Source organism: Bos indicus x Bos taurus, chromosome 25, assembly GCF_003369695.1.
Source record: "Bos indicus x Bos taurus breed Angus x Brahman F1 hybrid chromosome 25, Bos_hybrid_MaternalHap_v2.0, whole genome shotgun sequence".
In the NCBI taxonomy this organism is placed as follows: Eukaryota; Metazoa; Chordata; class Mammalia; order Artiodactyla; family Bovidae; genus Bos; species Bos indicus x Bos taurus.
The window spans coordinates 26,687,959-26,714,361 of record NC_040100.1 but is presented as its reverse complement, the minus strand read 5'-3'; the positions used below and the strand labels follow the sequence as shown (position 1 = coordinate 26,714,361).

The following is a 26,403-nucleotide window of genomic DNA, read 5'->3' as shown; positions in this document are numbered from 1 at the left end:
CCTGAAAGCAGCCATAAAAACATACACAAATGAATGTGTGTGACTGTTTCAATAAAACTTTATTTACCAAAAAAAAAAATCATGGAGCCAGCTTGTTGACCCCTGAGCATCTTGTTCCAGAGGTTTCTGTTGGTCTGCTGATGTGACATGATTGTGTCTTTGGTCAAGAAGACAAAGGGGATGCCTATTCAGAAGTCTGATTCTAGCAGGCCTGCCAGAGGGTAGTGGAGAAAGTCTACCTTTCAAAATACTCTTCAGGTTTAAATGCAAGTGTTAGTCACTCTGTCATATCCAACTCTTTGTGACCCCATGGACTTTAGCCTGCCAGACTCCTCTCTGTCCATGGAATTCTCCAGGCAAGAATGCTGGAGTGGGTTGCCATTCTCTTCTCCAGGGGATCTTCCTGAACCAGGGATGCAATCATATTAGATGAAACCATATTACTTAGCTTGTTATCCTCAGACCATATGTATCAGTCTTAGAGAAAAATGCAGATTCCCAGGCACCAGCCTATACCTGGGGAACCAGTAATACAGAGGCAGGACCAGGGAATCTGCATCTCAAATTGCTAAAGTAATACTTTAAAAATAATGAAGTTTGTGTAACGATGCAGAAAGACACCCCAGGTCTGAATCAGTTACTTGGCAAAGTTCAGAAGCCCTGTCACCTAGAAGGGAAGGGACAGAGAGGGGGTAAGGGGCAGGGCTGGGGTGTTTTCCACGCTGCTGAATGTCACCCTTCCTCTCCTGTGAAAGCGCTCCAATTACCTGCATCGCCAAGTGCTTCAGTTCGCCAGGCAGTACAGCAACGTCCGTGTCACGCCCTGGAGGATGGCCACCATCTGGGGGGGAGCCAGCCTCCTGTCCACATACCTGCAGAGCATGCGGGACCTCCTGGAGATGACCGACTGGCCCTGGGACTTCTTCATCAACCTCAGCGCAGCTGACTACCCCATCAGGTAAGGCGGCCCTGGCCAGCCTGCTTTGAGGTCCTGCTTCCCCTGTTATATCTGGGAAGCCAGAGGCAGAAGCAGCCTGCCTCCTGTCTGGAGAAGCCTTCCTGCCTCAGAGATGCTTACTCACTGTCTCTGTAAGGTCTCTCTACATGAGGGCCACGTTGTGCTTGAGAATCATGTGAGCATTCACTCATTTATTCATTCAACAGTGAGTACATGGTTTTCCCAGCTCTTTTTGAGAACATACTTCAAAGGCTGAAACCCCTGGCCATGAGGTACTTCCATTCAAATGGGGGAAACAGACAACATGCAAACTAAGTATTTAAAATGGTACATCAGAAAAATAAGGCAGAAAGCAGCAGGAGCAGGTTGGAGGTGGAATTGTAATGAGAGTGGCCAGGAACATCCTTCCGGAGAAGAATGGAAGATGGTGATGGAGTGAGCTGCCCAGATAGGGAAAATGGTCCAGCAGGGAGCAGCACAGGTGCTGAGCCCTGAGGATGCCTGATGTGTTCCAGCAACAGCAGGGCTCAGTGTGGCTGGAAGAGAGGGTGAAGTCCTAAGAAACTGAAGCCAGAGAGAAAACTGAGGTGAGATCATGGAGGGTCTAGAATTTGTCCATTAGTCAAAGGAAGATGAGAACTGCACGCCGTGTTTGGAGCAGAGGAAGGTCAAGGTCTGACTTAGGTGTTAAACTGAAAAGGACAAAGTGGAAGAAGGGAGCGGGGTGTGACAGCCTGGGCAGAATCAGACAGGCGTCTCTGGGCTGTTGGAATCCCATGGGTGGGTTTGTTTGGCTCCTATCCAATTTTAACACATGAATTGATTGCCCACATTCTACGGCTGGTAGATTTCAACTGAAACTGCAGATCTCTAGTTTCTCCTGAGGTCTCCCCAGGGCCTGTAGGCTACTCAGCCACAATTATGAGTGGGTGGTGGAGCAACCAGCAGCCCTGGGCGGTGAGAAATTCAGATGCCACTCTGTCCCTTTGCACAAACATTGATCTACTCTTTAAAAGAGGTGTAAGCAAAGAAAACCCCTGGAGATCTCTTTAAACGGAGTAAAAAAGGCAACAAAGTGAACTATATTTCCTATCAAGAAAGCAGCTCTCTGCTTGACTGTGTCTTCCATCTCGCTTATTGAAAGGCCAAAAAGGAGAAGTGGACGGGGTGAAGGAAAGGGCCTTCCTTTCTCTGAAGGAGTCTTATAAAAGGTGTTTTATCAAGGCAATTCTCAAACATGCACAAGAATACAAGACTAGTAAATGACGCCTGCATCACCCAGTTTCAACTATAATCAATTCATCTGTATCCATACCAATAAAGACCTTGACCCTCTTCCACCAGCCCTGGTGAAGCATTTCTAAGAGGTCATATAATTGTATCTGTAAATATTTCAGTGTGTGCGTGTGTGCTCAGTTGGTCAGTGATGCCCAGCTCTTTGCGACCCTATGGACTATAGCCTGCCAGGCTCCTCTGTCCTTTGGACCCTTCAGGGAAGAATACTGGAGTGGGTTGCCATTTCCTTCTCCAGGGAATCTTCCCAACTCAGGGATCAAACCCACGTCTCCTGCAACTCCTGCATCGGCAGGTGGGTTCTTTACCACTGAGCCACCTGGGAAGCCCCAAATATTTCAGTAAACATATCTAAAAGATAAAGTCTGTCTTGGAATTTAATGTCAATATGATTGCATGAGTGCTAAGTCACTTCAGTGGTGTCCAGTTCTGTAACACTATGGACTACAGCCCACCAGCTCCTCTGTGGTCCATGGGGATTCTTCAGGCAAGAATACTGCAGTGGGTTGCCATGTCCTCCTCCAGGGGATCTTCCCAACCCAGGGATCGATCCCACATCTGTTCTGTCTCCTGCATTGGCAAGTGGGTTCTTTACCACTGAGCCACCTGGGAAGCCCATCTATATGACCTGGGGCTAGATCATTCTCTGCCATGAGGCTTCCCTGCTCACTCCTGGTATTTGGAAGCACCCCTGGCCTCTACCCATTAGATGCCAGTAGTGGTTCCTGTTTCCAACCACTTGTGGCAGCCACAAATATCTCCAGGTGCTGTGTTTCTGGAGGAGCAAAACTGCCTCCAGCTGAGAACTCTCCAGTTCCTGAGAGAGAGAACAGCCTGGACTTGGGTCAGAGATGAACTACTTGCCTTTGAGAAATTTAAACATGCCTGGAACCTAATAAACAAAACGAGGAGGAGAGATGAGTATAGGGAAGTACAAGGCGAGGGTGAGCTGGAGCCTTCTCCCTCTCCCTTCCAAAGAAGGAGTGTGTTCAGAAATACCCCAGAATGCCGAGTACAGCTGCTGGCGTGGCAGACCCTCCCTTCAAAGGTCAAGATTCCCACTCCCCCGGCTCCAGACCTCCCATGGAGGCCTCAGAAGTCATGTCAGCCTCAGTCAGGAGGTGACACTTGACCAGGACCTCTCAAAGGCAGGGGGGCCAGCCTATGACCTTTCCCAGAATTGTATCAAGCCTCAACGCTGCCCCCTATAGGCCCTGTGTTGATTTGCAAGTTGCAGTTGTAACAGCAGTCACTTAGCCAGGTCAGCTGGTCCAGGAGATCAGCATTCCTAGCATTTCAGTATCCAAGAAGATGAGTGCTCAGACTCCCATATGATGGCTTAAGGCTAGACTCTGAGTTCTGCCACCTCACTCGCAGGTGACCCTTGGCAAGTAAACACAACTTCTGTGAAATCAGATTGTAGTCATGGAACCTAGAGAGTTTGGGCACTTAGCTCAGTACCTATCAGCTCTGAATCCTCAAGCTGGATCCAAGGCTGAGCCTCCTGATCTCTGAGAAAGGTGCAGAAATCCTTTCTCAGACCATGTGCCCCACCCATGTGGGGGTTCGGAGAAGGGAGTCATCCTGTTTTTAGCTTTGATGCTCCGGCTGTCTAGCCGTGCCTGTCGACCTGTCTCTCCTCCACCTCCCACGGCCCTCATTTCCGTGTCCACCCCGCTGCCAGTTCTTCCACCCACTCGCGTTGCCAGCATCATGGCTGGAGGCACTTCACGCGTCAGGCACTGCTGGTTCCTCTTGCTGTTGTTTTCGTGAAGTCGCCCCACACAAAAACATATGAATTTTGCAGATGAATGGTTTTATCCTGGGCAACTCTGATAGGCTTTCACTTCCCATCTGCCACTCCATCTGTAGCTTCCAAAACCACGACTTTTCCCCTCCCAGGAAGGATGAGCAAACTTAGGAGCCTTCTAGAAGGGGCGGGAGTGCCCAAGTCAGAAGCTTCTATGAGACTCTGAAAACCTGGGTGGATATCCAAGGGCAGTGTTCACCCATCCTGGCTGCTCTGAGCTGTCTGTGATTTGACATCGCCTGTCCAGGTGAGCTGTCTGGCTCTAACCGCCAGCCAGATTCACTGGTCTCTACTGGCCAGTAGCCTCCATGAGACCCTGGATGCAGACAGCCTGGCTGCAGATTCTGCCACCACCGATGGCCCATTTGAATTGGCACATGTTGCCTCAGCTTTCTGCATCTGAGTGTATGCACCTAAAAGGGACCCAGTATTGGGACCTATTTCATAGGGCAGTTAGGAGGATTAGAGGAAACATTGCAAGTCAAGGCCTTAACACAGCGCCTGACACAGAAAGTGCTCCCAAAAAGCAGGCAGTAGTTATCATAGTTGTATAACAGTGCTGGCCCCGCAGGCTGGACTTCATCATCAACTGAGTTGCTTTCCTTTTTCCCTTCACTCATGAAAAGAGCAGAAAAATAGTTCTTGAACTCACATCCCTTTCAAAAGTGGGAAATGCAAAGTGAGACTCAAAGACTGAATGTTTCAAGAGAATCAGGCGAGAACCAACTCGTCTGTGAACAGAAAGACGTTCTTGTGTTTGGAATATGCAACCGAAGTTATGTTTAAAGAATCTAGGCCTTCCCACTTCACTGCTGACATGACCGCCTGGCCCACGTAAGCTCTGGTTGGAGCTTTTTATGCATCCAGTGTGTGAATGAAAATGGATATTTCCAACCATCGAAACCCTGCTAGGTTTGGAATCATCAAAGAACATGATGCTTTTATTCAATATACTCTGTTTACTGAGTGAGGCTGGAAACTGCACTGGCATTTTTCAGTCAGATGGACCACAGACAGGGATGAATGGTGCACAAAAGCATTGTGCAGTTGGTTTGCGAGGTTTGGGCCAGTGGTAACAGACCCCACACCGTCTGTTACGGGGCCCTGTGTCCTGGAGCAAACCAGACGCAAAGGCTGAAAGTGTCCATGGCCCCTCCAGGGCTCACATTCTGTCTGTGGTGTGTGTGTGTGCGTGCATATTGTGTGTGTGCAAGCATCAAGCAAAACCCAGAATCTACTAATTCTGCCTCTTAGGGATTCACAGCAACAAGGTCTAACCCAATGGGGCCCACCATGTGGACATTTAAGCCACCCTTAACCATTGACCCAAACCTCTCTCTTGAGATACCACCAGGGACTCAGGGCAGGAGCACAAGAGCCTTTCTGCAGCTCCTCAGCCAGAAAGACCAGCTCAAACAGACAGGAAGCAGGTGTCTGGGCTTCTCTGCAACATCCCCAAGATCAGTGTCTCCATGGCACTGATCAAGCAGGACGAATGCCCAGATCCAGCAGATGTTTCCTGTGTGCCTACTGTGTGTCAGGCCCTCTACCAGGGCCTTTAACGTGTGTGCTGTTTTATCCTCATCCCTTAAACCATAGCTTCTGGTGTGTAAGAATATTTAAAGAGGTTAGTATTAGAACTTCTGGTGAATTTTGCAGGGAAGTTAACCCCTTGATAATACCCAGGCACAGAGTCTAGTCACCCTGGGATCTGCCAAAGGACTGTGCATCTGTGCGTAGTCAGTCCCCTACTTTTCATTCCTCTAGTCAGGCCACTGATTCTCGAGTGGGTCAAGGAATTCCTGTTGTGAATAGCAAATCATAACCACAGCAAAATGCACTTACAGCACCTAGGACATCCCTGGCATGGTTTTTTTTTTAAGTGCTGTCCATAGTCCTGACATGGTCCTCCACACATACTTTGGGGAGGCCATTTTTCAGATGAAAAAACTGAGGCACAGAGATGTTGAGGAACTTGACCACAAGGATACAGCCAGTGGTCTCTTTTTTCTTTTTTTAAAAATTGAGGTTAAATTCCCTTAACACTAAATGAACCATTTTGAAGGGTTCTATCCAGTGGCATTTAGTACATGCCCAATGTCATGGGCTTTCCCCATGGTGCTAATGACAAAGAATCCTCTTGCCAATGTGGGAGATGCAGGTTCAATCCCTGGGTCAGGAAGATCCCCTAGGGAAGGAAATGGCAACCCATTTCAGTGTTCTTGCCTGGAAAATCCCATGGAGGGAGGAGTCTGGAGGGCTATAGTCCATGGAGGTACAAAGAGCTGGACATGACTGAGCACACACACACAGTGTTGTGCAACCAGAACCTTTCTCTAGTTGCAAAACACGTTCATTACCCCAAGAGGAAACCCTGCCCCTCCCCATTCACATCCCACCATGAGCCCCTGTCAATCACTAATCTGTCTCTATGGATTTGCCTACTTTGGATGTTTCGTATGTATGGAATCATACAGTGTGTGATGTTTTGTGGTTGGCTTCTTTCACTTAGGATGACATGTTCATGCTTTACCAACACTGTAACCTATGCCAGTGCTTCATCCTTTTTATGGCTGTCTACTATTCCGTTGTGTGGCTGTGCCATAATTTGTTTAGCCACTCATCAGGTGGTAGAAACAGGATTCTTAAGAGCTCCTTGAAAGCTCCATCTCTTGGCCAGCTTGGCTTGTGCTGTACAACCTAAGGTGAGGACCTCATCTGGTTTAAGAAGATGTAACTCCATCACGTGGGCCTCTGCACAGCATTGATACTAGGGCTTTTACTGCCTGAGCTCTGATGATGCCAGGGTCAGGGTAGGGGTGCTGATCTGTGCACCCTCGTCCACAGAAGCCTGGTGATCTTCCCCGTTCAGCCTGGCAGTCCTCCGCCTGGTTCCATTAGAGAAGTTTCCAGTGATTCTCGCTGGTTGAGACAGATTTGGGGTTGAAGATGGAAAGATGAAGGCTTAGGGACAGAGGTCTCAGTTTCCCTTTTTCCCTCCTTCCTTCTTTCACCATCCAAGCCCCTCTGAAAGCAACCCAAGGGTGTCTTGGGGAGGAAAGAGCTCAGGCTTGCCTGAGAGGCCAGCTGAAAATGGTCCCACAGGTAAGATCAGAAGATGGGGCTTCTCTGACTTCACTCATTCATGCAGCAGATACTTACTGACCACCTACTATGTGCCAGACACTATGCTGGCTACTGGGTATTCAAAGGGAAAGAGAAATATGGTCAGTCTCTGCCCTCATCCTAGTGGTTTGAATCACCTGGGTTTGAATCCCAGCTCTTCTGTTTACTAGCTATGTGAACATGGACTTGAGAATATCGCTTAATGTCTCCGGGCCTCAGCTGCCTCATCTGTAGAATGGGTACAACAACAACACCGCTGCATATGGTTGCTTAGAGAGAGAAATGAATTAATGTATGGACCATGCTTAGCACCCAGCGGGCATTGTCTGTGCAACAGCCCTCGTTATTGATAGAGGGAGTGGGAAACTAACCAGAAAGATCACACGAGTGAACATGTGATCACAAAGTGAGGCAAGCATTCTGAAAGGAAGGGCAGATGAAAGAGCATTTAGCAAGTGAAGCTCATCTGCACGTTGGGGTGACCTCTCTGAGGAGGCAGCACGTGAACTGAGGTGTGTGAGATGGGTAGGGCTTAGCTAGCAGTGTGTTCCAGGTAAGGGGATGGCATAAGCAAAGGCCCAGGTGTCAGAGGACCCCTGACAGGCTTGATGAGTTAAAAGAAGGCTGATGTGGCTGAAACACAACCAGCCAGAATGCCTTACCACCAGGGAGGATGGTCCAGCCAGGTCCTGTAGGGATTTCTGATCCCGTGTCCGGTGGTTGAATCCTTAGCCCAGGAGCTGTGCAGTTTTAATGAGAAGCCCCTGGAGAAGGGAATGGCAACCCATTCCAGTATCCTTGCCTGGAGAATTCCATGGACAGAGGAGCCTGACAGGCTACAGTTCATGGGCTCGCAGAGTCAGACACAACTGAGCAACTAACACTTCAAAGCTTCAGCGTTATTTGCAATGTGGAGAGATCACTTTGGCTGCTGTGAGATAACAGTGGTGAGGGGACTGGGCCGGTGGGGGAGGCCTGTGAGGAAGGAGGGGATTGCTGCTGCTGCCGTTGCTGGTGTAGAACCACATTCAGGGAACCCTCCTTCCAAACCTCAGCCAGAGGCAGGGGTCTCAGAAGCCATCGTGAGCTTCCTGAATCCAAGCAGTGTCTTAGCCTTTTAGGCACAGAGCTAGGCAGCTGTTCATGTATAGGGCCCAGGCCCCCCATCTGCACAAGACAGCCTAGTTCTCAGGAGACCTGCGGAGCATATCTGGCACAAAGGATCCAGAACGGGGCCTGAGGCCAGAGTTTTAGAAGAGGACTGACCTTGAGATAGGAGGGGACAGCTAAGGACTGTGAAAGAAAGTGCTAGAGACTCCTCTTTGTTCTTTTGGCTTTAACTGTGATAAAATGTGCATAACTTAAAACCTACCATCTTAACCGTTTTTAAGTGGTTAAGCACATTCACACTATTAGACCACCAAGCTCCAGAACTCTTTTCATTTTCAAAACTGAAACTCCATACCCGTTAAACAACTCCCCATCTCCCCTTCCCCAGGCCCTGGCAACCAGCATTCTATTTTCTGTTTCTATGAATTTCACCACTTTAGGGACCTCCTGGAAGTGGAATTAGACAGTATTTTTCTTTTTGTGACTGGTTTATTTCACTTAGCAGAATGCCCTCAAGGTTCATTGACGTCATAGCAGGTGTCACAATTCCCTTCCTTTCTGGGAGAGAATAAATCTCCCTTGTCTGGAGAGACTACGTTTTGCTTGTCCACTCATCCATCACTGATGGACACTTGGGTGGCTTCTACCTTATAGCTGTGGTAAATAATGCTGCTGAGAACATGGGTGAATGAACATCTCATCATCTCCCTGTTTTCCGTTCTTTTAGTTATGCCCAGAAGTAGAATTACTGATCATATGGTAATTCTATTTTTAGTTTTTGAGGAACCTCCATACTGTTTTTCATAGCGACTACCAATTTACACCACCAGCAGTGCTCAGGGTTCTGATTTCCCTATCTCCTTGCTCACGTATATTTCTTTTTGATAGTAGTGCAAGGTGTTTCTTATTCTTTTTAAGGAGCATAAATTCCCCAAAACAAGGGCCCTGGAACCCTTGGAAGTTTTGAGTAGCAGACGTAGCTCTCAGTAGACCCATGAGGTTAGCTCCAGGAAATTGTCTCCCTATAGGATCATGGCCCTCAAATGATTGTTCTAGAACTGCTTCCCAATCCACATCAGCTCCCCCTTCCAATTCCCCATCCTCTGAATAGGACCACCTGTTCACCAGCAGCTGGAAATCTGTGTGGCCTCCGTCTCACTGTTCCAAGGAGGCCTGCGTATTCTCATTCTAACCCTGACACTGTTCCCATGTCCATTCTCACCTGTGAGTCCTCCATCTCAGCCCAAGTCAGACCATCGTTGCTTCACACCTGGGTCTTCAGAGTCCCCCAAGAGGACATAGTCTGAGCCAGACTCTGGAAACGAGCTACAGCCTCTCCAGGGCCATAGGGAAAGGCCAGAAGCCACCACCCTCTCTGGGAGCAGCTTACAAAATATAATCATCGATTCAAACAGGTGTGCAGTTCACTTCCTGGCCGGGTGCTGAGCCAGGCTGAATGCTAGGGACTGTGAGATGCGGCAGAGGAATGGATCTGCTCGTTCACTGAGGGCATTTACAGTTTATGAGAGAAATGGAGAGCATGTTGATCGAATAATGTCAGGGTGCCGTGATGGGAGACAAGGAGGAGGCCCCACTTTAAGGAGCATGGTCAGGGAGATGAGGTGCTTTATTTATTTATTTTTTTTTTGAGGGATAATTGCTTTACAGAATTTTGTTGTCTTCTATCAAACCTCAACATGAATCAGCCATAGGTATACATATATCCCCTCCCTTTGGAGCCTCCCTCCCATCTCCCACCCCATCCCACCCCTCTAGACATAGAGAACAGACTATGGACATGGAGAGAGGGGAGGAGAGGGTAAGATGTATCAAAAGAGTAACATGGAAACTTACATTACCATATATAAAACAGATAGCCAACAGGAATTTGCTGTATGGCTCAGGAAACTCAAACAGGGGCTCTTCTATCAACCTAGATGAGGTGCTTTTAAACAGTGAGGTTTAAAACCAAGTCCTGAAGTGAGGCCCACTGTGCAAAAGAGGGGGTGGAGGTATGGCAGAGGGGAACAGCAGATCATTGATTTGGGGGAGACACAGACATTCATCCCCTAATTACAGTAATCAATAGCAAGGTGAGTGTTGGGTGGAAAATATGTTAGCCTCAGTACTTCATAGGAGGTCATATTTGGGAGCCCAGCACCAGATCTTTGGGTTCAACCATCTCTCCCACTGACCACGTTCTCAACATCCAGCCGCTTTTATTCTTTGGATGTTCAGAAATGCACACCCTCTTTCCTGAGACCCCAAAGCCCCGGTGGACACCATCCAGGGAAAGCTCCACCCAGATAATGTGCAAGTTGGAAAGAGTGTATCTGTTGGTCACAAGGCAGCTGGAAAAACATGCCTGTAATTATGCCGTTAACCGTTGTGTTTTCATCTAATAGCAAAATAATCATTTCCTCGGCCCTGTTATTTTTTTAGCCCGACAGAGCTCACTCCTGCCTCCAGAAACACAGTTTGCTTTCCCCTTGCTGGCTGTCCTGGGTTTCCTGAGCTGTATTTTTGGCTGGACAGCTCTACAAGCTTTCTGGAGGCGAGGACCAACCCAGAGCATCCCCTGGACAGAGCGAGGCTGGAGTTCTGATGGGGCACAGATGAGAAGCACCGACTCCTCAGAAAGTTGGGGTGGAACACTGTGTTGGCTCAAGTGGATAAGGAAGGACATCCCTGGGAGAATGTAGGGAGTTCACATAATCAGTGCAGAAGGTGGCAGAACTCAAGGCAAGAATGACATGACTTTTCTCACTCAGAGGATGCCCTGTGGCTTAAATACTTTTCAGTCATAATGTCTGTTTGCTGGCTGGCTGTTTTCTCTCCTTTCATTACTGAAAAATGCTGAGTGCTGGGGAAAGGAAGTGGATGGTTTTATCTTTAGTCATGTGCCCTGGCTTTGGCCAGCCCTTCAGTCCTTCCTTCATCCATCACATACTTACTGAGATCCTACTGGATTCCAGGCAATGCTGTAGGCCCACACTGTCCAGTAGAACTCACTGTGCTGATGTCTAGCTCAGCAGACACCAGACACATGTGGCTATTGAGAGCTTGAAATGTGCTTTATGGAACCAAGGAACCAAGTTGTAAATGTGGTTTGATTTTAATTTAAATGTAATCAAGTAGTATATTAAGCAGCACGATCCTTGTTGCTCAGCTTGGAGTAGCGAACACAATGATGAAAAGAAAACTCCTGTCCTGGTGGACCTTGTCGTGGGGCAGGAATGCTTCCACTGGGAGAATTACACTGCTCTCTGAGCAAAATAAGAAAGTGGATGCTGCCAGTTCAGAGACAAATATGATCTCCAGCCTCTGCCAGTTTAATTGTCTGATGCATCCCACATTGACCATGCATTGAATTTGGTAAGGTGTTTTCTTCCTAATACCTTGCTCCTCAGATCTCATAGTTCTTCCTCTTGGCAGAAACTGTCTACATGTCCATAGACAGGATATTTCCAGCCATGGGCATCTTCCTATACAGTGCATTGAGCATGTTTGCTTCTCAGGAAAGCATCATTGATGTGCTTTGTCCACCAGAGGCCAAAAGCAGGGATGCTGTGCACTCTGGGATGCTAGAGCACATCCAAGTGTATCCTGGGAATTTGAATGTGAGCCCAAGTGGCCCACAGTGTGGGTGATCAGCCCTGCAGAGCCTCTTATCTTCCCCTGCCTCCCTCTCACACGTAACTACAGGTAGAGATTATTCTCAAGGGCTTTCTAGTGAAACAGCATGTCTTATAAGTCAAATGGGATAAAGGAGGGGAGTTTCTACCCCTTTTATTGATGACAGCAGGGATTTGGATGAGCATGGGCCCAACAGACAGGGTTAAGGTCCAATCTTGGGGTGGCTAGGTGAAAACTCTGTGTGTTTTGTTATCTTCATTATTCATCATCATCATTCATTTCCTTCCTTCCACTTGCTGCCATCTGAGTCACTGACCAGCCCAGAAAATGGTCAGTAGTGGACTCTCAAAGGAGATGCTTGGGGAAGCCCTTCAAGATTCTCCAGACTCCCGTAGATGATATCAGCTAGAATTTCGTGAGTCCGGTCGGTCTTTGTATCCATAGTTCACATCCAGGTCGGTTGGATCTGGAACCCACAGATGTGGAGGGCTGATTGTAAGATACTTGGGCATCCTGGGATTTTGGTACACGTGCAGTGGGTTCTAGATCTGCAGGGGTGCAGATCCCGAGGGGCGGCTGTATTTACTGTATTCAGGATCCTGGGCCAAATGAGTTCCATATGTTATCTAAAGTCACAGAAACCCCAGAATGTAGATGCTGTGGCTGCATCCCATTTTACAGATGTGGAAACTGAGGCTGAGAGAAGTTAAGGAATTGACTCTGTGTCTCACAACTGGGATTGACACCCATGCTTCTTTCATCATTAGAGGAAGAAGAAACCTGAGTTCTTCACCTGCAGATTGTATTGCACCCATTGGCAGGTCTAGACCGAAGCTGTTCCCCTCATTCTCCCCCTTCTAAATCCTCTTCCTCTTCATCTGCAAGAGAAGCCAGGAGGCAGAAGTGCCCAATAACCAAGAGAGGCGTGGTGCACATCAGTACCTGACTCCAGAGCCACCGGCATTTACCAGCTGCTGAGAGGTCATCACTTTCTGCTTTGGTTCTCAAAGCATCCTCAGAGGGTTGGCATTGAGAAGGGCCCTGAGGCTGAGAAGGGCCCTGAGGCTGAGTGGGTGTGAGTGACTTGCCCAACCAAAGTCACACAGCTTGGCAGGGGCCAAACCTGTGTTTGAAGGCAGGTGCAGCTGACTCCCAAGTGCAATGTCTTTCTACTCTGCCCAACTCTCTCACTCAAAGGCTGGCTGGCATTGGGCCCACCCCACCCAGGGAAAAAGCCAATCACAAGAGCACAACCCTACCATGCGACCATGACAGTAAGTGTGGTCCCATTTCCAGATGGGCTTTCCCCTCTGGCTGATGGAAGATTGGGCTTTACCAGTTGTGTTTGCTCTGAGCATGGAGGGAGGAACCAGCTGTCCTTCCTTAGCTGGGAACGCCTTGCTTTCAAATTCCTTTAAACTCCTGTCCCTTTGGATCTCAGACTCTCCAAACCCCTCCCCCAAACTGCCAAACTGTGGTGCTAATGGAATTCTCACTCATTTAAACCTTAGCCTCAAGCAGCGTAATTAAGACCGAATGGCTGCCGTCCCTCCAAATGTGCACAGTTGTTCCACTGCAGAATGGAAATGATGCCTGCATGTTCTGAGCCATTGCTCTCTCCATAAGGGCACATGAGCAATCATGCCACGTCATCCTGCCCTGGGTTTGAATCTTTTCTGCATCTTCCACTAGCTGCACGATCCCAGGACAGGTGGATCCAACCATCCTGAATCTCGATTTTCTCACGTGTAAGAGGGAGACAATATGTTACTAGCAGCCGGGTGAGAATCCAAGCTCTGCCTGAGGTCCAGCTCTGCAGGCTGATACCCAGCTGCATGTGGACATAGAGGCTCAGGCCTGGCATCCACATGCATCCTCACATTCATCCCTCCCACCATCTAAACGTTGGGCCCAAGATGCTCAGCCGTGGTGATGGCATTGAGAAGAGAGAGGTGGTCAGGGAGCCAGGGAGCCCTTAGCTTCCTGCATCCGCCTAGTTGCATGAACGGAAGAGACAAGAAAAAATATGATGGATTCTGGCCCCAAGTGGTCAGGTGCAGCCTGGATTTGAAGCAAGAAACATGAGAAAAAAGTAGTGGAGGGCTTCCCCGGTGGCTGAGTGGTAAAGCATCTGCCTGCCAATGCAGGAGACATGGGTTCAATCCCTGACTGAGGAAGATCCCACAGGCTGCGGAGCAACTAAGCCTGTGTGCCACAACCACTGAACCTGTGCTCTAGAGGCTGGGAAGTGAAAGTACTGAGCCCACATGCCGCAACTACTGAAGTTCAAGCGCCCTGGAGCCCGTACGCCACAACAAGAGTTGCCACCGCGATGAGAAGCCTCGCACTGCAACTAGAGAGTGGCCGCCACTCACCACAACTGGAGAAAAGCCAGCACAACAACAAAGACCCAGCAGAGCCATCAATCAATCAATCAATAAAATTATATATATATACACACACACATATATGTATAGTGGAATCCAGCTGGGCGTTTTCACCAGACAGCAAGCCAGCCCACTAATAATCATGCCCCAGCACTGAGTAATCACACTTTCAATCCTTCTTCCCTTTGGGTGAACCTAAGGAGATGGGCAGAAGGGGGCCTGATATGGAAACAAGGCCGGAGCCCTCTCCCCACAGAACTTTCCTCCAGGATCATTATAATCAGGGATAATAAAACACAGGGCCTGGTGCAGAGCTGAGCATTTGTTACACATGACCAGAAAATGGGTCTCGTTATTATTATATAACAAAAATTCCTGGGCAGTTATTAATTCTGGACCAAAAACATGGTCACTTCCTTCTCTCCTATAACTTATGACTCCACAGTGTTAGTCACTTAGTCATGTCTGACTCTGTTATGACCCTATGGACTACAGCCCGCCAGGCTCCTCTGTCCATGGAATTCTCCAGGCAAGAATACTGGAGTGGGTTGCCATTTCCTTCTCTAGGGGATCTTCCTGGCCCAAAGAGCAAATCCAGGTCTCCAGCACTGTAGGTAGATTCTTTACTGTCTGAGCCACCCGGGAAGACCCTGGTGGCTTCTGTACCATTGTACTAAATAGAAATGTGACTCACAAGAGAGCAGGCACCCACACACCTTTGAGGCAAACTGCTCTCTATAGAGTCAAGAGCTGAGAGCTCTTCGCTGGTGCTGAGCCATGTCTGGATGCACGGGAAAGGTGAGCAGCCCTGGGCCCCATCATCCCTCCCTGCTGCACGGCTCTTTGAAAAGAGCCTTGGTGTTGATCAGCCTTCTCAACCGCAGTGGGCTGAAGTAACACTCTTGAGTCACTGTGGCTGCAATCTCCTGAAGGTTCAAGGTGGGAACTTCCTCCAAAGTTCTACCTATGGATCGCCTCTTCAACCTCACCTCTCCCATCCCATCCCCAGGCTCAGATAGTATGCCCTGACCAACCTGGTGGCCACGACAAGCCTCCCAGACAGGGTCAAAAGCTGTCAGATGCCAGCTATGGCATCTAGATGGGTTCACAGCCTGGGGGATTGTCACAGAGTAGAAGCCAAGGCCGAGAGCAAAGTCCCCTGCCTTCTGCTTACTCCTGTTCATCTGAAGTGAAGCAGCCCTAGCGGGTCCAGGCTGAGCATCCCACATTCTGGCCTTAAACCAGTGCCCATAATGCTGCTTAGTTAGAAAGGGAAGGATGGGAAAGAAGAGTCCATTGGGTGGTGCCAGCCAGCCTTCCTGGGACAGGGCCTCAGTGGGATCCCACATCAGTGTCCTGTTCCCTTGTAGAGGAGGAATGGGAAATTGTGTCCCCAAGAGCCTCCGGCTGTCTCCTGTGTCCTCCAGAGAAAGTGTCTCCTTGGTGCAATTTAATTGTGTTCATCAGTCAACATTACTTGGCAAGCCCAGCCAGGGGCACAAACATCGCCACCCCTTTCTGAGTGTAATTGTGCTCTTTGAGATGCGGGAATGTGGTTTAAGGCCAAGCAGTTTTTGATTACAGAGTCAATCTTTGTTTAAAAGTTTGCCGCTCTGGGGAAGTTTCTAACAAGTTACTTTAAACAATGCATTCTCTGGACACCTACAGCTAAATGGTCCCATTAATCCAAATTGCTTTGCTGGATTCGGTGCAGCCATTCAGCAACAGGGCAGTGTCCGAGGCTGGCTTCATTGAGAGGGATGACTGCAAAACCAAGCCATGGCTGCTTGTCATGAATCGACCTGCCGGGTGATGCCCACTCCCCCCAGGTGTCCCTGCCTCTGTTCATCCTGCCCCGAGCATGCACAGGGTGCTGTGCTAAGTGCTTCGATGGTCTCCTGCAGTCTCACCAGCCATCTGGTGAGGTAGGACCTCATCCTCCCCATTTGAGAGACAAGGGTCATGAGGACTCTTCCAAGCTCACTCATCTACTGAGAAATGGAGCTCAGACATAGACCTTCCTGTCCTTGACCACAAGCCAGGGCTTCCTAAGTCTGAGCCACAGTGAGACAGATGGTTTAGAGTATTATGCAGACAAGGTTTTGAAATGGCAATATTTATCTGTAATAGTACATATAAGGAAAAAGTAACATACCCCAGATCTCCAAAGTTGATGTTTTCTTTTTTTAAAAAGTTGATCTAAATAAGAAAATGTTAGCAAAACAGAATACAAGGAGTGAATGGCTCTTCAATCATTCAAAAATATTTATTGAGTGTCTACTATACAGGGCTTCCCAGGTGGCTCAGTGGTAAAGAACCCACCTGCCAATGCAAGAGATGCAGGTTCAGCCTCTGGGTTGGGAAGGAATGGCATTTCCTCCCGTGGAGGTCACAAAGGGTCAGACACAACTTCGTGACTGAGCACATACACATGTATGTCTGCTACACACATCAGGCACTTTTCTGGGTTCTGGGATATAGCAGTAAGTAAAGAATATTGCTGGTGTGCCCCACCCCCATGCTGATGAGAGAAAGAAACCATAGATAAGTAAATGGGTAATGTGTGAGTTGGAAATGTGTCTGAGGAAAACTACAGCATTGGAAGGAGAAGCGTGGGCCAGAAAGATACTTTGATAAGGTAGATATGGAAAACAGTTGACAGGAAAATGTATGTATGACCAAAAAAGAAGAACCGCATTAATGGTAGGAGTTGACAAAACCTTTTTATAAAAGGCCAAATAGCAAATAAAAAATTTGTTAATTTCAGGTTAGGTTTTGCAAGCCAGATGGTCTCTATCACAGTAGCACAGTTCTGCCACTATAGCAATAGGGCAGGCATAGGCAGTATGTAAACAAATGAGCATGGTGGTATTCCAATAAAACTTTATTTATAAAAACATGTGTTGAGCCATAGTTCACAGATCCCTGCACTAGACCATTCTGCTGAATCTCCCACATTTCAGATAATGGCCTTGCCCAGATCTGTCTCAGCCTTTGCAAATTTAGTTCCCCATGCACCTACACATCTTCCCAGGCACAACCTTTCCTGCATTGTCTCAGAGGAGTCTGTCACCCAGGCGCCAGCTTTGATGGACTTTTTGCTTCAGCTTTCAGGACCCTGGATAGAGAAAGTGTGGGTGAGATTCCCAAGGCCTTCTGGTCAACCTCCAGCCTGGCCTGGACTCCAACCCAGCCATGGGTAGCTGAATTTGACATAAAACAACAGTCTCCTTTTACTTTATTTTTCTCCAACCTGCCTGGCTTTACTTGAGCTAGGAAGCAACATGTAAAATGCATCTCACCCGTAAAATGCATCTCAGCCAGAGACACGGCAGTTTGTTCACAGAGGCTTGCATTACTGTAGGTCTATCTGGCCCCCTAGTATGTATCAACCAGAGCAGACTGCATGTTCTTATCACTCAGCCTTCTCTGCATAAACCCATCAGAAATGCCTGGTGCCCCTTAGCACTGTAATTCACCCTGTGCCACCTTCTTCAACCTGAATCAAAAAGGTTAATGTCCTTGAGCCCTGAGACTCTCTGATTTCAGTACTTACCCCAGCTTCCTTCTCCCTCTCAAAGCACAAGACTCGTTTATCTTTCCTTGGCTGATCAGGCAAACTGCTGACTAATGCCCTAATGCCAGCTAATTCTTGAAGATTTCCCAGAGTGTCTGGACACGTGTTCTGTTATACCTTCTGTAAATCTGGTTAATCTTGTGTGTCTGGTTACCCATCATCCTTCTGCCTAGATGTATCTGGGCTCCCTGTCTATAATTTGTCCCATGAGACTGCCACATGTTGCATTGTTGATTTGGGAAGAGAGAGAGAAATTTTCAACCAATACAATGACCACAAAATCCTTTCTAATGAAATATCAGTTTTAGTTCCTTACTCTTTATTGAAGTATAGTTGATTTACAACATTGTATTAGTTTCAAGTATACAATAAAATTATTTCAGTTATACACACACACACACATATATATACATACACACACACATACACACACATATATGGATCCCTCATGATTGATCCATTCATATAGTCAATCTGTTGACTGACTAGTCAGCACATGCTTAGTGGTCACGTAGAATGTGCCAGAAATTTGCAAGGATATGCAGTTACAGCCACCAATAAGTTAGTTAACATTCCTATCCTCATAGATTAAGCCATCTAATAATTACATCCTTATGACATTGTTAGGCCAGAAGATCATATGTATGTAATACAGAAAACCAACATGCAGCCTTTTTTCTTCAAGGAACTCAGGGAAAGCTCCCCTGGAGAAGTGTCCTTGGACTGAGAGTTAGAAGAAGAGAAGGAACCAACTGGGTGAAACAAAAATAAGGGACAAGTGTTTTAGGCAGAGAGGGCTGCATATATAAAAGCCCTGAGGCATGAGGGAACGTGGTTCATGCAGTAAGTCAAGAGAGTGTTAGGTGGAAAGGGTGTGGTAAGGGGATAAAGCAACAGAATAAGGTTGGAGAAGCAGGCTGGCCTAGATGCCTTGGGACCATAAAAGGCATGTTAAGAAGCCCTGAAAGGGAAAGGGAAGGTTGCTCAGTTCTGTCTGACTCTTTGTGACCCCACGAACTATACAATACATGGAATTCTCCAGACTAGAATACTGGAGTAGGTAGCTTTTCCCTTCTCCAGGGGATCTTACCAACCCAGGGATCGAACCCAGGTCTCCCACATTACAGGCAGATTCTTTACCAGCTGAGCCAGGGAAGTCCAAGAATACTGGAGTGGGTAGCTTATGCTTTCTCCAGCAGCTCTTCCTGGCCCAGGAATTGAACTGGGGTCTCCTTCATTGCAGGCAGATCCTTTACCACCCGAGCTACTAGGGAAGCCCCTAGTTTATACTAAAAGCAACAGGTTACCTGTGAAAAGTTTTTTATTGGAAAGTGCCATGATGAGATTGCTTTCAGTTCAGTTCAGTTCAGTTCAGTCGCTCAGTTGTGTCCGACTATTTGTGACCCTATGAATCGCAGCATGCCAGGCCTCCCTGTCCATCACCAACTCCCGGAGTTCACTCAGACTCACGTCCATCAAGTCAGTGATGCCATCCAGCCATCTTATCCTCTGTTGTCCCCTTCTCCTGCCCCCAATCCCTCCCAGCATCAGAGTCTTTTCCAATGAGTCAACTTTTCGCATGAGGTGGCCAAAGTACTGGAGTTTCAGCTTTAGCATCATTCCCTCCAAAGAAATCCCAGGGCTGATCTCCTTCACAATGGACTGGTTGGATCTCCTTGCAGTCCAAGGGACTCTCAAGAGTCTTCTCCAACACCACAGTTCAAAAGCATCAATTCTTCGGCGCTCAGCCTTCTTCACAGTCCAACTCTCACATCCATACATGACCACAGGAAAAACCATAGCCTTGACTAGACGCACCTTTGTTGGCAAAGCAGTGTCTCTGCTTTTGAATATGCTGTCTAGGTTGGTCATAACTTTCCTTCCAAGTCTTTTAACTTCATGGCTGCAGTCACCATCTGCAGTGATTTTGGAGCCCAGAAAAATAAAGTCTGACTCTGTTTCCACTGTTCCCCCATCTATTTCCCACGAAGTGATGGGACCGGATGCCATGATCTTCATTTTCTGAATGTTGAGCTTTAAGCCAACTTTTTCACTCTCCACTTTCAATTTCATCAAGAGGCTTTTGAGTTCCTCTTCACTTTCTGCCATAAGGGTGGTGTCATCTGCATATCTGAGGTTATTGATATTTCTCCCAGCAATCTTGATTCCAGCTTGTGTTTCTTCCAGTCCAGCGTTTCTCATGTTGTACTCTGCATATAAGTTAAATAAGCAGGGTGACAATATACAGCCTTGATGCACTCCTTTTCCTATTTGGAAACAGTCTGTTGTTCCATGTCCAGTTCTAATTGTTGCTTCCTGACCTCCATACAAATTTCTCAAGAGGCAGATCAGGTGGTCTGGTATTCCCATGTCTTTCAGAATTTTCCACAGTTGATTGTGATCCACACAGTCAAAGGCTTTGGCATAGTCAATAAAACAGAAATCGATGTTTTTCTGGAACTCTCTTGCTTTTTCCATGATCCAGCGGATGTTGGCAATTTGATCTCTGGTTCCTCTGCCTTTTCTAAAACCAGCTTGAACATCAGGAAGTTCACGGTTCACATATTGCTGAAGCCTGGCTTGGAGAATTTTGAGCATTACTTCACTAGCGTGTGAGATAAGTGCAATTGTGCGGTAGTTTGAGATTGCTTTAGCTCCTAATCAATTGCTTGGCAGTGGGGGAAAAAAGAAAGAATAATAAAAGTCAAGAGCTATACCAAACTGCTGGAGGAGGGGAAATACAGTAGCTAACTTTTCTGCTAGTGGATATGTACATTACAACTCAAGTAATTACTTTCTATCAGGCTGGTCCCCCCTGTTGCTTCATTACAGTTATTTTTTCTCTCTGCTGTGCTTCTCCACCACACAATGGTTTTCTTAGTCTCCAAGCCACTGGGTTTCCTAGAGAGACACTGTAACCTGGAGTTGGACCCAAAAATCCTCTTCCTCGTCTCTATTTGGCAGAAATGTTCTGGGACTGAGGCCATGGAAGGATTAGAGGGTGCACTGGGGAAGTCAGCTGACTCTGAATCCAGTCTGTCCCATTTACTGGTTGTGACAAGTTGCCTATCCTTCCTGTCCTCATCTGTCAAGTGGGAACCATCACAGTCACCTACCTCACATCACAGTCACAGCCTCTGCCATGAAGATGAAGCTGTGAACCGTGGAGTGCCTTGTCTGGCACAGAGAAAGTGCTCAGCCTGTAAATGTGATGATAGGATGACAGTAGTGTAAATCCACTAGTTTGACAGTTTTGTGAAGTGCAGAAACAACATCTGTTTCAACTAGGTTGTGTCTTCAGGTCCAGGTGCATTGCCTGGCACATAGCAGGAGCTCAGCAAGTCCTTTGCTGAAGTAAGAGATCAGGGAGCAAATGGGTGGTAACATGTAACACCACTGGACACAGTGCCTGATGCCGTTTATTCCCAAGTGGTGAAAGAATCACTGATTCTTTATTGCTTGTTTTTCACTTCCATGATTATTACAAGCATCTCTGGGTTTTTTTCCTGGATTGAGGACCAGTGGGAAGGTTTGTATCTTTACTTATTTATTTTGGCTAAGGGCATTTTCAGATCGCTCCACCTTGAAAATAGAAAACATCCCAGTGTCAGAGAGTCAGTGTCAGAAGAATGAGCTGTGGTGGGTTCTTGTAAGTCCTGAAGTTGGCTTAGCCACTTCTCCCCTTAACTAGGGGCGGGGGTGGCCAGCACGGGTACAGAGGAGTCCCACCTGGGGGCTCAGCAGGCCAGCATGTCACACCCGTCCAGCCACATGCCAGCTCCCTTGCAGCCAGGAGAGGACTGAATGTCATGTGTGATCCCCTGATGTCGTAAGGCGGGTATCTAAGCTGTCCCCACCTCCACGAGAGGGGGCTGGGAGGCAGACACTGCAGCTGGCCACTTTCCCTCCAGTTTCCGTGACCAAGCCCTGTATCCTCCTTTGGTGAAGCCCTTGGAGACTGAGGTCAGGTGGCCAGTTACAAGTTCCTTCTCCTGTTAAATGAAGACAGTGTAACCTGCATGAATAATTTAACCTCTCTGTACTTCATCTGTAACATATGTGATGGTAACAGCACCCACTGTATGCAGTTGTTGGGAGGACAAAATAAGAGTCAATCTATATCAGTCACCTAGAACACAGGATTTATATCCTCAAGAGTTGTCATCCTCATTATCATTATCATCACTGTTATTAGATAAGTTTACCCAAGGTTTGGGGAAGACCTGGTAGCTCAGCAGTAAAGAAGTCGCCTGCAATGCAGGAGTCACAGGTTCAATCCCCAGGTTGGGAAGATCCCCTGGAGAAGAAAATGGCAGCCCATTTCAGTATTCTTGTCGGGAAAATCCCATGGACAGAGGAGCAAGGTAGGCTGCAGTATAAGCGGTAAAAAAGAGTTGGACACAACTGAACGACTGAACACACACACACACACACTCAAGCTTTGAGAAGCTCAGTTTGCTGCTGCTGCTGCTGCTGCTAAGTCGCTTCAGTTGTGTCCGACTCTGTTAGACCCCATAGATGGCAGCCCACCAGGCTTCCCGTCCCTGGGATTTTCCAGACAAGAACACTGGAGTGGGTTGCCATTTCCTTCTCCAGTGCATGAAAGTGAAAAGTGAAAGTGAAGTTGCTCAGTCGTGTCCGACTCTTCGAGACCCCATGGACTGCAGCCTGCCAGGCTCCTCCGTCCGTGGGATTTTCCAGGCAAGAGTACTGGAGTGGGGTGCCATTGCCTTCTCTGAAGCTCAGTTTGCTCCATTGTAAAATACAGCTCTTGCTGCCTACCTTCTGGAGTGGTTCAAGGATCGAGTGAGTAGTATATACTAAATATTTATAATATAACATACCAAGCACAATTCTTATTGTAGCTGTAACAACTTGGTTTTTAGTGTGAAGTTTGGCGCTTTCACTGGTCCTACTTTATTGTCATAAAATGCATCTATCGTAAGATTTACTGATAGTGGAGTTTAGCACATTCACAGTGTCTTGCCGCCACCATCACTGCCCAGTTGCAAACATTTTAATCATCCCAAAAGAAGACTCTGTCCCACTAAGCAGTCACTCTCCATTTCCCCTTCTCCTCAGTTCTGGCAGTTGCCAATCTGCTCGGTCTATAGATTTACCTAGTCTGTACATTTCACGTGAATGGACTTGTACAGTGTATGATCTTTTTTATCTGGTTTCTTTCACTGACCGTCATGATTACAGTGTCCATCCATGTCAGAGCGCGTGTCAATGTCTTGTTCTATTTTGTGGCTGAGTAATATTCCATTGTGTGGATAGACCACATTTGCTTTACCCGTTCTTCCATCAGTGGACATTTGAGTTATTTTCTCTTTTTACCTACTGTGACTAGTGATGCTATGAATATTCATCTACAGGTTTTGTTTGAACACCTGTTCTCAATTCTTCTGGGTATTATTGTGACTTTTAACATATGTGGTTCAATTACTAAGACAGAAAAGGAAGAAACAGCAAGAAGATAAAGTAAGAAAAGACAGATTTCAGCTTCTGCATCTGGGTTTCCTTTTTCAACTAACCTCAGTTCTTTGGGAACCAACCACAAAGAGTTTTGTTGCCACTTTGTTCTTGAACTCTTGGGTCTTGTAAATAGCCCAAGGGCCATGGGTCCCCCTGGGGAAAGCCCTGATGATTGTAACTGGTGTGCCTGGGAAAGCCAGCCAGCCATCCTTCCCCTCTTTCAGAGGGAATAAGCAACAGGAGCTCTGAGACAACCAAACACCTACTGTGTGCCAGGCACTGGGCTGAGCCTTTTACACAGATGATCTCATGAAGTCTTTGCCCAAGTCATTCAAGGAAACTGAGGTGCAGAGAGGTAAAGTAACTTACAAGGTCACACAGCAAGGAGGCAAAGAGGCAAGCTTTAAACCAGTCACCCGACAGAGTGATGTCCCTGCAGGACCGTGGTGCATCAGGCTGCCACTCAGCTGGACTCATCTCAGCTGGAAACCTGCCCAGGTGTCTGCCTTCATGAGCTTGGCAATTCCATTTCAGAGACCTGGCACAGCCTCAGGGATTTCATTCATCCTTTGACCCCGTGTATAGTAAGTGACTTTTATGTGCTAGACATTGTGCCAGCCCAACCTTTCTCAGCTGGGATTCCTGATATGAACCTCAGAACACAGAAGTTGATCAGAGTGACTATGTTCTCGATTCTTACAAGGCTGGAACATAACTAGAACCATTCCTGATGCACAGAGGGAAGCTAATCCAGGACATACAGTGGATACCCTGGGTACCAGGGATCAGTTTGTACAGGGATGTGGTCTCAAACCATCGCTGTGTGTCTCCAGCATCTAGAACAGTACCCAACACACAGCAGGTCTAACATAAATATCTGCTGAATGGATGAGTGGGGATATAGTGATGTGAACAAAATAGATGCGAGACCTCCTCTCATGGAGCACACATTCCTGTTTTACAATTTGGTCCTTTTCCATAATCCAAACCATTTCAATATTCAAGAACCTAGCACTGAAAATAGTTCATCAATGATCAGTGAACTTGTGCTAGACATTTCCAGCATAGCCATGTGTGAACAGATCTTTGGAACAGCCCCAGATCTATTACTTTTTTAAGTCACACTGTATCGGTCACTATAAGAACCAAAGGGAAGTGGGACTAAGGCATTAACCCCTAGTAAACATGTCAGGGGTAGCTGTAAATGAATAAGTTTTATCCAACAAGTGGAATGCATGAGTTCACAAATAGTTAAATAAAACCGGGGTTTACGTCATCCCCATTGAAATGGAACCATACAACTCAAAGTGATACCAGTGGTTTGAAAAAGATGAATTCCTGGCTAAAGTTAGAACTCAACACAGTTCCGAGTACAGAGGAAATGTTCAGCACATGTTGAAGGAAAAGGAGAAAGGAAAGAAAGGACGGAGGGAGAGACAGAACGAGGGAAGAAAAAAGGAAACGTGATTACATTCCCAGTAATAACTCAGCTAATGCTTATGAAGTGTCTCCTGTGTACCGCGCACCCAGGCTAAGCACTTAGCCTAAATGCATCGGCCCGTTTATTCTCAGAGCAACTCTAGGAAACACGTCCTATGGTGAGTCCGTTGTTCAGAAGACAAGAGAGCAGCTCAGAGCACTGTATCTGCACGAGGTCTGACGGTCAGTGAGGGCAGAGCCCAGTCAGTCCTACTACTGAGGTTTAGTCAGATCCTCTAATCTGCCCACCTCCTTCCCACCAAAAAGACAAATGCAGTCTGAACTGGCTATGTTCCTTAATGATGTTTGAACATTTCTTTTTAAGCTACTACATCTTCTTTTCTCAACTAAACTTCACTCAAAACCCCAACACAGCTCTCTGAAGAACCTCGAGTGAGGCCCCACCGGCCCAGCAGAGCCCAGGGCTGAGCCAGATGCAGCTTGAGAACCACTGATCTACACGATGACATCTCTTTTAAAACATTTCCGAAGTTTTCTGTCTCCAAGAATTGCCAAATGTCTACACAGAGCCTATCTCCTCTGTTCAGACAGCCTGATTTCTTTCTTACATTCTCATCAGCCCCCTGAAATAACGCAGACAGCCTTGGAAGTCTGTGGGTAAAGAATACACTGGGTGGGAGTGATGTGTATGACTCTTGGGCCAGGTCATGTTCGTGAGTCTGAAGATGCAGGTGCAGAGTCATTAGAGGATTAGAGGTTTATTTAAATCAACTTCAAGGATGGAAGCAGAACAGATAGTGCTGGGCGTGGAATTCACATCTGCTCACTGCTAAAACAATGGTCTTTCAATGTGGGCCTATAGGAGTGTGATATGATAGGATATGATTAATGCATGCATGCATAGTTCATTGACCAGAACAAGTCACCCATTTGCTTGGGTAGCTGGCACATAGCAGGCTCCGCATAACCAACCTTTTAAAAGATTAAATGAAAACAAATTAGAGTAGTTTCTCAGAAATGAGTTGTTTTTTTTTAGATGGGAGAATTATCAGATATAAACTTTGAAATGCATATTTTGGTAAAGTTCAGTAAGGATATTTAAGTATATTTTGTGATTTTACTTAGCTTTATATTTCTTATTTAAATTAAACTTTGCTTTGAGAAGAGAAAATAAATGAATACACTGGGTGCAGCATTTCCTGATCCTTCAGAATCTTTCATGAGCCAAGAATCTATGCTTAAAATTTGCAGGAGTGACCACAGCATTTGTCTTTCCATGGAGGAGTACGTGGCTTCTCTTCTGTGTTGCATCCTGACTTTGTTCCAATACAGACAGTCTAGTGAGCCTGGCAGGCTGCCAACGTGCTCAGGGACAGTCGTCTGTTCTCTGAGCTAAGTCTCACCCCAGGGCTGAAATCTGAACTGACCGAGCCCTGAAATTCTGAGAGGTGGAGATGCTTTTTGTATTCCACCCCCAGCAGAACAGACTTTAGTCCTAGAGAAGTAATAATAACAACAACAACAATAATGATAGCTAACATTTTAGCCTTCTGGGGACTAAGCTACCCAGCCTCGAGGGATCCCTGTT

At 47.1% G+C, this 26,403-nt stretch overlaps 1 protein-coding gene across 1 annotated transcript in view; it reads left to right on the top strand.

Annotated features, from left to right (window-relative positions):
- XYLT1 (xylosyltransferase 1) overlaps window positions 1-26,403 on the top strand; it is a 350,343-nt gene that overhangs the window by 259,436 nt on the left and 64,504 nt on the right. Inside the window, exon 5 of the mRNA XM_027528095.1 lies at window positions 756-958. Coding sequence (XP_027383896.1) covers window positions 756-958 — 203 coding nt within the window. The remainder of the gene's footprint in view (window positions 1-755; window positions 959-26,403) is intronic.